General features: G+C 44.1%; 1 protein-coding gene across 1 annotated transcript in view; it reads right to left on the bottom strand.

The window, feature by feature from the left end:
- LOC105079183 (uncharacterized) overlaps positions 1 to 13,882 on the bottom strand; it is a 129,013-nt gene that overhangs the window by 34,730 nt on the left and 80,401 nt on the right. The window contains exon 3 of the mRNA XM_074361971.1: positions 3,394 to 3,498. Coding sequence (XP_074218072.1) covers positions 3,394 to 3,498 — 105 coding nt within the window. The remainder of the gene's footprint in view (positions 1 to 3,393; positions 3,499 to 13,882) is intronic.

Below are 13,882 nucleotides of genomic sequence, written 5' to 3'. Positions count from 1 at the left end.
AGACATGGAAACAGCCTAAATGCCGGTCAGCAGATGAATAGATACAGAAGATGTGGTGTATATGCACGATGGAATATTACTCAGCCATAAAAAGAATGAAATAATGCCATTTGCAGCAACATGGATGGACCTGGAGATTATCATCTTAAGTGAAGTAAGTTAGATAGAGAAAGACAAATATTATATATCACTTTTATATGGAATCTAAAAAAAATGACACAAATTCTATTTTAAAACCAAAACCAGACTCACTGACATGGAAAACAAACTATGGTTACCAAAAGGGAAAGGGCAGAGGCAGGGATAAATTGGGAGTTTGGGATTACCAGATATGCAATACTATATATAATAGATAAACAACAAGGACCTACTGTATAGCACAGGGAACTATATTCAATTTCTTGTAATAACATATATTGGAAAAGAACCCAAAAAGAAAAAAAATATATGTATGTATATGGATAGCTGAATTGCTTTGCTGTACACCTGAAACTAACATTGTGAATCAACTACACTTCAACAAAAAATAAAATTAAAAAAAAAAAAAAAAAAGAAACTTGCCTCAGATCTTACGGCTACTAAGTAGAAGAATGAGGACTTAATTGAAATAGTTACAGAAAAACAAACTAAATGACAATTAAACACATAATATATAAATAATAAATAAAAAGTTGAAAAAAAACTATATTCACAGATGTATGAGCCTACTCCAAGAGGTAAACCTTCTCCTGAATCTCCTTTACCAACCTCATCAGCATCTCTGCTGGGGCTTCGTGATCTCCTGAGTTTTGGCTTATACAGGGTGTACCTCTTTCCAAGTTTTTGAAACAGCCCTTCCTGGCTTGAAATCTAACCTTTCATACTTTCTAAGTTGCTTGCATTCTGCCTGTCTTGTCCAAATGGCAGTGCTTTTCACAAACCACTCCAGCGAACAGTCATCTTTCTCAGTGCCTAATCTTCTCCCGGGATATGGATTGAGGGTGGGCGTAAATGGTTTTCCTTCCCCACGCTGCCCCCAGAGGACGCCTCAGTCTCGCTCACATGGCCTGGGGGATGAGGGGGCGGTAAGTAATCATCACTGATGTGCGCTTTGTTTAAGGGAACTAGGCTGAACTGTGCTTAAGAAAAATGATGCAGATTTCAATTTTTGTGTATGAGTGTGTACAAAAATTCCATTATCTCTAAACCCCAGGAACCAGAACCACATCTGGCAAAGGAAATAAAGCTGGGGACACAAGGAAAGAACAGATTAGGGAGGAGCCTTGAAAACGGGCAGCCGCGTCTAGATTTGATGTGGTGGGAAATAAAGATCCCTGGAGGGTTTCTGAGCATGGGAGTGATGTGATGAACACAGTGATTAAGGAAGATGAAATGCAAGCGGGACAAATTAAAGGGAGGGACTAGGATCTGAGGGGAGGCAGTCCTCCAAGCGCAGGAAGGCGGGGACGGCAGGAGAGCAAGCAAGGGGTTTAGGAGAGGGGCCCACGATTCTGTATGAATTAACGTACATCGCCCTGAAGTCACTTTACTAACAAGTTACCACCAGCTTTTTACACTCTTACACTATTCAGGAAAGCAAAAATAAACCCACAAGGAGCTGAATATTTTCATTAAAATGGTAATAACATTTCATCGCCGTGAATATAATGGTTTAACACTATGTGTACCCCTGCTGAGCAAATGAGCTTTACCGTGAGCATGTGAAAGACTTTGCGGGGCAGTAAGGGAGCTCAAAGAGATTTATATGAGGCCCTTATTCACAGAATAAACAAGCACAAAGAAAACAAAATAATTTTTTAGAGCAGCCTCATGTGATGTAGCCCATGGGGCAGAGTAGAAATGGCTGTCCCCAGAGAAGCAGCCCCAGCCCAAGAGGGCCCCTAACTCACTGCTCTACCGGACTCTGAAGGCATCCTTTCCAAGTCAGCATCTACAGTGGCCGAAACCCACAAAGAACTTGGGTTAACTAACGCTATGTGCCAAAGCCCTACGCCCTAAGCCATCAAGGTCTCTAATTCTCGCTGCAATTTTAAATGGTCCAGAGACTCAAAAGTTATTTTCATTCAGGCTGAGAACTGGAAAGAGCCTTGGAGAACACCTAAACCCATAGCTTAAGAGAATCTGCGAGCTGCACACACTGGAAACACAGTGTGTGCTGGATAAACATTAAAATAGGGACTTGAGTAGGGACTGGGGTGGAAGTCCCAGAATTCCACCTACTCATTCCCTTCCCTTCACTGCCCTGACCCTTGCTCTCCCCTCAACTGACACACATTATAGCAGACCCTGAACTCCTCCCCAGGACCCTGGGGCTGAAGAGAAAGCAGTCTGCAAAACACTGAAGAGTCCAGTATTTTTTTTCAGCTGCTGGTTACAGATGAAACAACAGGCCCAGAAAGCTAAAAGAGGACTTCCATTTCCAGCCATAGAATACACTAAATAACCTGAAAAGCCTCCTCCCAGAAGTCCCTAGAACGCTGGCTAAATGCAAATACTCTTTTAAAATGCATCAGATGGACTCACAACAGTATAAACTCCTCAATTTGAAAATGAGTTTAACCTATGACCCAGCAATTCCATGTCCAGGTGCGTGTCCCAGAACAGTGCAGAGGCACCACTGGGTTATGGAATCACTTTAGTAAATTGCAAACAGCGTATTTTTTTGGTGTGTGAAATAGACCAGCCCAAACTGGATTATAATGGGATAGACAGTAAGAGAATTATTTTGAGAAGCTTTAATGCCACATATATATGTACACACACACACACACAGAAATGTAGCACACGTATTTACATGGGATTCCATGTAAAGTATATCTTAGTAGGTGTAGAGAAAACATTTGGAAAAAATGCTACTTTAGAGATGCTTTGGTATGTTAGTACAGGAAATGAACAAGAACACTCATGGAAGCATTGTTTATCATGGTGCAAAATTAGAAACAATCTAATTATTCATCAGTAGGAGAATGGGGATAGACAGACAGATGCCTGTTCATCAATCATTAACTACACAGCAGTTAAAGATGAATGGACCAGAGATCTGCTGCTGAAATCTAATGCTAAATTCAAAAAAAGTATGTTGCAGAATGATCTGCACATCATACTGAAACTTTTAAAACATGCAAGGCAAGGGTACCTATTGTTGAAAGATACCTGTGTATACAGAAGGAGCATGAGAGAATGCAAATTCAGGACAGTGTTAATCTCTGGGGTGAGAGGAGGGGAACGGGACTGAGGAGGAATCCACAAAGGACTCGTAGGTCTGAAGCAAACTCATGCGTATGTTAGGACTGCCTAGAACTCAATGGTGGAACACACCGTTTCTCTGTTGTAGTCTCCCTATTTTTTGTTGTTGTTGATTTAAAATTTTTTTTAGAAGTCACAGGCACTCACCTGAGACCAGATGGCGGACGGGTGGGGTCATCTGGAAGAAACCCAGGCTGGACTCTGACTGATAGCCAATCCAGTCTTCTTCCCACATGGCTCCCAATTCAGGGTCTGTTTGCAAATGAAGGATTTGCATCATTTGGGTCTTAATCTTAGTAATTTATTTTTACCTGAGAGATATTGTTCCCCACAGTCCTCCAAGGCCACATCTGCTCTGGCCAGAAATAGCAACAAGCACACTCGCTCCGCAAGGCTGAGCTGCTGCTTCACAGTTTGCCCCTTGGCTCTGGTTTCCAACGCTGCTCGTGCACTGCACCAAAATGCTGAGCCACTGAAAGGTCAGTAGAGAGATGATCTCAACACACAAAAGTATAAGCAAAAAGAGAGAGACAGAGAGGGAGAGAATGAGAAACAGAAAGGGGGTGGGGGGGAATCAGCTCTGGGTGAGGAAACAGACAAATCCACAAGCCACAATCAAATTAGAGTCAGAATATTGCTGAGGAACCATAAAACACACGTGGGGTTTATTTTAGATGATGGAAATAACTTGAAATAGTAGCAGTTTCATGGCCTTTAAGCGCAGATATACAATCTAATGGGAGGGGGTTCATTAACTTTTTTTTTTTCTAGTCTATCTTAAGACAGAAACGAAAAGATAAAAGATACTTTGGCAACGACTGGAGAATCCTATGCAGAAAGATTTATTACGCTTTGGCAAAGTTCAGGGCAGTGGTCTTTTATCCCTGGATCCTTATACTCTTCGAGTTACCTAAGAGGGTCTTGCCTCTTTTTCTTCTTTAAGCATAATTTCCAGGTCAGCTCTATCTTTCCAGGTGGGTGAGCCAAAGCTTTCTGCTGTGGGAAAAGAAGATAATTCTTGCAGCAGAGCTCACAAGACAAATCCTTCTCTAGAGTCAAGCAGGAAACTGTGCATGATTCTATCTTTTAGGTACTTCTCGCCCTGGAATGCCTAGCAGGTATCATGAGCTAGGAATGTAGTCTTTTCAGACGGCAGGAGAGAACTCAGATCTGTGACAGGATTCCTCCTGCTGTCTCGAGAGCAAATGTGGCAACAATCACGTGGACGAAACACTCACTCTTCTATGGGCTTCACCGCATTTAGTCATCCCCACCCTCAGGAAGGCGCTATTGCCAGCCCCATTTTGTAGATAAGAAAACCGAGATACCAGAAGGCGAAGTAACACCCCTCCGGTCACCCAGAACAAGTGGTAGAGCCAGGACTTGAATCCAACCAGTTGGTTCGCACAGCCTGGGCTTCTACATGCCTCACTCTGTCCGGGAGATGGTATTTGAAATAAGTGGAGGCAGCCATTGAGATGACAGAACCCAGTGAGGTTAGGCGCCACGGGGCGTCTGCTTCAGACACGGGGGCTCCAAGAGACAGGTATGCACACGCCACTGAAAAATGACGGCAGTGTGCTAAAAATCAGCATCCTCTCCTTAGGACTCCTAGCAACCGAGAGCGTCTGCTTCAGGGCGCCTGCGTGTTCTACCTTATGTCTGTTATGTCCCTCCACCCCCAGAGAGTGAAAGTGGAGATGCACTTGGACGTGACACCAGAGAAAAGGCAGAGGGCTTAAGCTGAGTTCAGTGTTGCCCCTTACAAACGAAATGGATTCACTTTCCTCCTCTGTGAAATGAGAAAAAGAATGCCTGCTCTATAGGATGGGGAGAGTCAAACCAGCCAGAGGCACCGAGACCCGTGATTATACACATTGTTGACCTGGAAGGTTTTTTACTTAGGTTTATAAGTCAAAGCAGAACCTTACAACCAGACGCTGCAAACATCTAGGAAAGAGCCATGCGGATCCCATAAAAGGATCTAGAATTATACCTACTATAATTGTTACAGAATATTAACCTTGGTCAAGGCGTGTTTCCTTTTCTGTTTCCAGCTATATGAGGAGAGACATTAGTCACAGAAGTCTCCTCTAACTTTGAAATTTTGTGATTCATTTTGTCCCAGACCTAGAAGAAGTGAACCAGGGTTTTAAACGGTGGTTTGAGTACTGCCAGGCCTCCTTACCCTCCTAAGGTGAACACATGCCAAGGGTGCCACCAATCACAGAGCACCTCTGGGAAAATCCAACAGCTCTGAGGTGTAATCAACTGCCCCCAAGGTCAAGTGTTAAAGAGAACTGGATACTGTACTGGAAGCAGGGGGTATCTGGTTTAGCAGGCAACCTGCTAGAAGTGGGGGTGGTGGCATTCCAGCGCTGCTGTTCTGGGTAATGCCAGACAGGATGACCTTGAGGGAGTTTCTAGCCCTGTGAGCTCATGTGACTGCTTCACTGATAAGTATCACTTGACAGTGATGTTGGGTATGACCAGCCACACAGGCTGGGGGCCAGAGCCCGGGGCCTTCTCAGGCTTCCTGCCTCTCTGCCCTGCTCTTTCCACAGGGAGCTCCGTCAAATGAGGGAGTGATTGTAGTGTGGTCCCAAAGCAGCTGTGTGCCTGCCAAGTGCTCTGCTAGCCCTTCCAGAACGGGGCTGAGCCATCCCAGGGGAAGCCAGCCCCCCGCGGAGCCTGTGTGTTACGGCTGAGAATGACAGGTCCAGTCTAAAAGGAAAGGGGATGACCATCACGCTGATCACAGGCTATTACACAGACCCTCCCCCAGCCACCCCATCCCAGGCTGTGACAGCAGGCGACAGGAATAGTCACCTACATAGCCCGGAGCCTTGTCAGCAGCCTCAAGATCCGTCACGATGCCCTGAGCTGAGCGGCCAGAACACTGGTCACAACGTGATGAGCATGGGTGGCCTGAGTCACCAAGCACTGACACCCACGCACGACCCGTTCTGTGTCTCCAGCAGGCCACGCTCATCCCCGCCTAGGGCCGTTCCGTTCTGAAAAGCTTGGCCCCCGGGTCTCACACAGCTGGCGCCTTTCTGCAATTCCAGTTTTATTTCAGATAACTCCTTCTCAAGCCGTGCGCACACCCTCCCACAACTATCACGACACTCTGTTTTCTGTTTCACATAGAACCTCGCATTATCTGAAATGGTTTTGTTCATTTATTTTTCTGGTTGACGGTCTATTTTCCCTTCAGAATCTGAATTTAATGAGAACCAACGTCTCCTCTGTCTTCCCCAATCTATTCACAACACCCAGAAAAATATCTAGCAGATAATAAGAGATCAATAAAAACTTAGTAAAATTAATTGATTAGTTAATGAGTTAATTCTACCAAGGACAGCTGTGTCCTAGCGAAAAAGAGGGCTCCCCTCTCCATGCTCTGCAGCAGTGGTGAGGTTTCACGGCTCCAGGGTAGCTTTCGTAGATGCTTTTGAATATCTCCCCATTTCATGGGCCATCCTCTGTCCTCTCCCCTATTAAAGACCTGAGAATCACTCTGATCTAGAGGGACTGGATCCTGACAACTGTATTTATACTATATAACTTTTTCATAACTTAGGAATGATTTCAGTTGCAGGTAACAATAACAACCACCTACTACAGTGCACTGTGATGTCCACAAATGGGTTATCATTTTTCTCAAATAAGAACACATCAAGAGGTGTTTGGTCCAGTGTCAGTGTGGCAGCTCCACTCTACAGATCTCTTCCCTCTCTCCCTTTTAAAGCCCCTCCTCCTAGCACACAGTTTTCACCTGGTGCCAGTCACATCACAGTCACAAGGCGACTGCTGCCCCACCAGGCATCAGGTCTGAATTCCAAAGAAGAAGGCGGAAAGTGAAGGGAGGAAGAGCCATGCCATGAGAATCTGTTGTTTCTTCTTTTTGGGGAAACCAGAATCCATATCCAGCCCCCTGCTGCTTACATCTCCCACATTAGTACTGGGTCACATGGCTACCCCAGACCAGTTCCTGACACAGGGAAATGAGACTACTATGACCGCGTTAGACTGTCACAGTGCATCCCAGTTCATCCCCTGGGGCTGGAGAAAGGACTCATCTTCACTGAGATCAAGGTATTTCCACATTCTCCTGAACAAACAGGTATCATCACAACTAAATGGACTAGAGTGGACACTTGACCCAAAATCAGAGCGGAGACTCCCGGGAACTGAGAGTTAAAGGCAGATCCCTTGAGCCCTCATGCTTCTAAACTGTCGTAAGATTTGGCTGTTCCAAGTGTTGAAATCCCATCGTATGCTCCAACACCTACCCAATATGTTTTCTGTTCTTTCTTACGCGAGCTCAAAAATAGTTGCTGTTATTTAAAACCAAAGGGGCTTTGTTACAGGAGCGTCTAACTGCCAGCATCCTGCGCAGCCCACCAGGCTGCACTGCATGGCCGCTGTGGGGCGCCAGACAGGCCACTCGTATCTCCCTCAGGAACGACGGCTCTTTGCCCCAAACACCCTGCTCCTCCCGAGGTGACCCAAACGCTTAGACATTATGTCATCAGCCTGACAACCTCCTCCTCTCCACCTTCAGACAGTACTTGCTGAGGTCCCAAGTGCACAGAGAGGCCTGCTGGGTCCTACAGGACAGAGGGCGGGGCTTGTGCAGTAACACCCACACTAGCCAGCAGAGGAAGGGAACTGTTGCGATGTCACACCACACATCAGTGACAAACGCCAAGACACAGCAGGCCTGCTGACTGTGAGCCCAATGCTTTCTCCTTTTTTAAGCCATCTGATTATCCAGGACAGACACACAGACACACACACTCAACCGCTCTCCCTTTCACACACACAGACACACACACACACACACACACACACACACACACACACACACACACACAGTCAACCACACCCTCACAATTAAGAAAGATCCTAATGAGTGAAAAGCCTGGGCAGTCCGGCTTAGTATTCCATCCCTGCTAATTAGCCACAAAGAATATTTTGTCGAGATTACATGGCTTGTCACTCGAGTATCTATAGAGAGCTCACTGTGGATCCCTTACTCTACCATCTATGAACTTGATCTAAATTCTTTTTCAGTGTATGTATCTCCTCAACTTTAATGCAGGTTTTAGGCAGGATTTCTAAGTATTATGTTGCTTGCAACTTACAGGTTTACATGAACTGTGGTTCCATGATCAGATGACTTTGGAAACACTTGATTAAAGGAAGTTCGATGCTTCTTCCTTGCAAGATATTGCAAAGCCTTCAGTATTCCAGCATGCATGACGAATAGCTAAAAGAGGGATGCAGTGTGTGGTATCTTCCAAATTTGTCTAACCAGTGAATTTTTTCTACTTTGGTGTATGTTGAATGGTGATGATGCAAGAGAGATGCTTTGGGAAACACTGCTGGTGGGGAGGGGCACAGAGAGCAAACCTAGAAACTATACCTCTTTTAAGTACTAAGAGGCATAGGCTGTGAGCTGGTTAAGTAGACCATGTGCAAACTCATGTGTACCCCTAATGGAAGTCACTAGATAGTTAGGATTGTTCCTTAGTGCGCGGTTCCCGAGTTCTACACCACAGCCGCTTTTCCTGGGTGAAAAGCACACTGGTCTAAAGAGAGTGCAGTTGTGTTCCTGAGCTGATCATGTTATTTCTCTGCTCATCAAGCTTCTTTCCTTCAAAATGAGCACGTTAGGCCATGTGAGAACAGGGAGAATGTGATTGTTAGCAAAGAGTCCAACACCTTATTATTTTTCTTCAGCTCCAACATTTAATCAAAGCAATTTTCATTAATGCAAGGATGAGCAAGCCACACTGACCTTGGTGACATGATACATGACCTAAAAGCTTTTTAAAAAATTTGTCTTGTTCAGATCCACATTCTCCAAAAGACCGCTTGGTGTAACATAACAAAAATATCTTGTCTATCAATGTGCAAACATTTCCCTAAGATATCTGGCACCCATTTGGCTGCCTCATAACCTTTATGTGCTTTAAGCATCCCTTACATGATTTTAGGAGAATTAAATGACAGAATAATTTTAGGAGAATTAGATGCCACAATTGGCAGTGGTTCTGCCAAAAGCTTCATCCAAATGACATCTAGAAGGAAAGCTGACTTCCCTGGAAGCCTTTTTTCCAGGGACAGAGAGATCCAAATCAAAGAGGAAAATAACTGGACAAATTCATTTATCATCACAATGTAATCATGTAAACCGCAATTTCTGGAATACGTCTAGGAGAACTTGCTTTCTAATTCTAAAAGCTCAACATTATTTCAGCTGTGTAATAAAAACGTCATTGTTTATATTTATCCCCAAGATGAACATTTTCAGACTTTATTAATAAGGATCTTTACTCCCTGAAGTTTACTTTGGCCTTATATTCTCCGAAATGGAATCATTTGAAGTGTCTGAGAAAATCTGAGGTTCTAACCACATCCCTGCATCCTACCTCCGTGAAAAAGAAAATGGTCTTCTTGGTGGCAGTGGGAAGAAGAATATTAAAAGGTCCATGGGGCAGCATGGGGGCAAAACTAACAAGGGTATTAGAAGACCAAGATCCTAGTCAGTTTTCATACAGCTGCTATGAGTGGAATTATGTCCTTCCACCAAATTCATATGTTGGGAGTCCTAACCCCCAGGACCTTAAAGGTGACTTTCTTTTGGAGACAGGGTCTTTATGGAGGTGACTGAGTTGAAATGAGATCATGAGGGTGAGCCCCAACCCCATATGGCTGGTAGACTTCTAAGAAGGGGAAATTTGGACACAAGACACACATAGTGGGGAAATGATGTGAACACACGCAGGGAGAAGGTGAACACTGACAAGCCAAGGAGAGAGAAGACCTGGAACAGGCCCTCCCTCCGGCCCTCGGAACGAACCAGCCCTGCCAACACCTTGCCTTTGGACTTCCAGCCTCCAGAGCTGTGAGACAACACATTTCTGTTGCTTAAGCCACTCAGTTTGCGGTACTTTGTTACAGAGCCCTGACAAACGAATACAGCTGTGTTCGTGGCTAAGTCTTTTAGTATCTCCGGGTCTGAGTTTCCTCATCTATAGCATTAGGGGGTCAATGACCTTTGAAACTGCTTTTATGTCTAATGGTTAATGACCAAGGCTGAAAATGGCCTCTCACCCATTCTCCTGATATGTCAGCATGCAGTATCTTCTGAGAAACGCGTTCCCTCCTGTCTAGGATCAATGGGTTCTAGACAGGCTAACGCCATCTATATAAACCTGTCTGGCCATCCTAATGTATATTTCAGTAATAACTTTTGGAAGCACAATAAGGGAAAAAGGAGGCTCAAAGTAACTCCTATGAGAGGCCACAAATTTAGCAGTTTATATCTTCCTACAAGAAATTCATCATTTGAAAAAGGAATTGCTGGGGGTGGTTCAGATGAAAAGATCAATAACATGTAAATTTCATAACCTGGTTCCCCACGGCAGAACCTCTGTAAGGTAAAAAATAAAGCACACATTTTGTGCTCTCTTGACAACCCATTTCTGGGGGTCCTCTCTCCCGCTCTCTTTCTCCCTAGTGTTTATCATGAAAGAAAATCTGTTTCAGGCACAACCACGGAACTTCTGGGTGCTGCTAACCTATCCCATCTCACCCATAAGACACTTACGAACAATGCAACATTTATCAACCTCTCATCAGCATATATCATCTTGGTACAAATCCCAGGCTATTAATGCACCTTCAAAGCCTGGAATACAGTGCTAATGAATATAGAATCATCACTGGTAAGAAGAGCATTTTGGCAACTGAAGTTGCAATTCCAAATGCTATGAAACAGAACTGACGTCTTAGTTCCCCTCCTCTTTACCTTACTGAATGTATATTCCTCGCCAGAGGAAATACAAGGATAAGCATTCTCTTCTGTGATACGATCTTATCATTGCTAAGAAGCAAGGATACAGCGTTCTTCTTAAGAAAAGCAGCTGGCTATATCATATTAATATAGTAGCAGCAACTGCATTAAAACAAAAATCAACATACTCGGCAAGCATCAACCCCACATATAAATGGACAGTGCTTGTGTTAGAAAGGGTCCTGATACGACAGAGTACTCAAATCAGGATAATTCAAAGGCTTATTAACTAAGGAACTTTTTACAAAAGCGTACTCAGGGTGAAATAAAACCAGAAATTATGGGCAATAATCTGGGGTTAGGGGCTGAACCACAGTATCCAACCCTAGGCACAAAGAGACAAGGAGGAGGAGTGGTTGGCAGAACCTGGAAAAAGAAAGCCTCATAGAGAACACAGCCTTGAAAAGAGTGGTGGTGTTCTGTCTAAGGACACTGCCCAAGGTGTCCCCACAAGGAGGGAGTCAGGGGTATAAATGCCCTGACCTCCCTCACCTCTCTCCCTTCAGTTTCCTACCGGGGCTCCCCATTGATCGAATCCAACCAGAGACAGAGAGGGGTGGTCACGGATGTGGTCTGTAATGGCCAGCCTCTGAAGACCGGGGTGGACAGATCTGGAGGGGAAACTGGACAATATACAGCAGAGTGCTACATAAACCCAACAAGTTCACTGAAATACTCATACATTTTGTAAGAGCAGAAAACATCTCCTCTTGTTCACCATTTCATCCTCAGCTATGTCATTCCAACAACAATCAATTTTCCAGTTGTCTGACACCAACTGTATGTCCAATAATTTAATGCGATGTTAACCCCCCAGAGTCAGCACAGACCCCACAAGTTAAGGGCTCAGTCACACTTTAGACACCAGCTGCAAATGGGGTCCCCAGGAGACCCTCACTTCTGCCTAGCCGACTATAAATCTGAAGGTTCCAGCAACCATCACCCAGAATCAGTAATTTGGTAGAGGAACTCACAACTCAGCAAAGCTCTCTACTTTCTCTTACAGTTTCATTATAAAGAACATAACTCAGGAACAGCCAAATGGAAGAGATGCACAGGGCAAGGTACAGGGGTAAGAAGGACACAGAGCTTCCATGCCCCTTTCCAGTGCATCATCCTCCCAGCACAGCAATGTGTTCACCAATCTGGAAGCTTCATTATGTAGGCATGTTTTTTACTAAATGATTGGCCACTGGTGACCGAACTCCATCTCCAGCCCCTCTCTCCTCCCTGGTGGTTGGAAGTGGGACTGATAGTTCTCCTCCTCTAATCACATGGTTGGTTCCTCTGAAGACCAGCCCCCATCCTGCAGCTTTCTAAGTACCTTAGTCTTTAGTCACCCCATTAGAATACAAAAGACACTCCTATCACTGGAAATTCCAAGGATTTGAGGTTGCCAGGAACCAGGACAGAGATCAAATATATTTTTTATCATGCCACACTAACCCCGTGTACCACAATGCCTGGCACATAACACTCATATTTGCTAATAAATGATGCAGTCTCCAGTGGGTCATTCTAGAGTTCTTTCTCCTTCCCATCCTTATTTTTAAACAATTAACCTAAATTTTTAAAGCCAAAACTATATGTGGCTTTAAGATCCTCCTTCACTTCTAGCTGGATAATCTAGAGAAGATAAACTTTGGTTTCCAGAATCTTAGGGGACTTCACACCTCTGACATCCTAAGTGCAGGGAGACTCGAAGGAGACACATTCACAAGGATTTTTTAGAGGTGGAACCCGAACCATTAATATACAATCTGCTGCAGTCTCCTCGGGGCTGTATCCCTTCTTGTCACCTTCACAACCAACAGATTCTGCTGCCCTAAATGGAAGTAGGAAGCGAGGGCTGGATATGTGCGGGCAGTGGTAGGCTATCTTTTGCTTATATAATATATTGTACAACACACAACCAAAAGGACTTTATAATGTTCTGGATAGTTCCTCAATGATATGAATCCAACCTTATGCTTTTAAAAATCCCAAGGTGATCAGCATTTTACATATCACAGGGAAAACCGAATCTCAACCTGGAGAAAACTTGAAACCAGGGACAAAGAAAATGCAGGATATACTAGGATATTCTAAATCCATTAACAGAAAAAAAAAAAAAAAAGAAAAACAGACAGGTCCATTCAGGGTTAATATGCCTTGAAAATATGGTAGGAAACTGCAGTTTAAATGACGGTTGGAAGCCAAAGAGTAATTGCTGGAGAGCGTGGGAGGAAAAGGGAACCCTCCTCCACTGTTGATGGGAATGTAACTTGGTGCAGCCACTATGGAAAACAGTGCAGACATTCCTAAAATTACTAAAATTAAAGTTACCACATGATCCAGCAATCGCACTCCTGGGCATACGCCAAAGAAAATTCTAATTTGAAAAGATACATGCACCCCAATGTTCATAGCAGCACTATTTACAAGAGTCAAGACATGGAAGACATCTAAATGGCCACTGACAGATGACTGGATAAAGAAGATGTGGTATACATACATGCGTGCGTGAACACACACACACACACACACACACACACACACACACACACACACACACACACACCCCTGGAATACTACTCAGCCATAAAAAAGAATGAAATAATGCCATTTGCAGCAACATGAATGGACCTAGAGATTATTATAGTAAGTGAAATAAGTCATACAGAGAAAGGAAAATACCACATTATATCACTTACATGTGGAATCTAAAAAAGTGATACAAATGAACTTATTTACAGAACAGAAAGAGACTCACAGACATAGAGAACAAAC

This window comes from Camelus bactrianus, chromosome 4 (assembly GCF_048773025.1).
Source record: "Camelus bactrianus isolate YW-2024 breed Bactrian camel chromosome 4, ASM4877302v1, whole genome shotgun sequence".
Lineage (NCBI taxonomy): Eukaryota > Metazoa > Chordata > Mammalia > Artiodactyla > Camelidae > Camelus > Camelus bactrianus.
The sequence above is the reverse complement of the archived record's forward strand: the minus strand, read 5'-3'. Positions and strand labels throughout refer to the sequence as shown.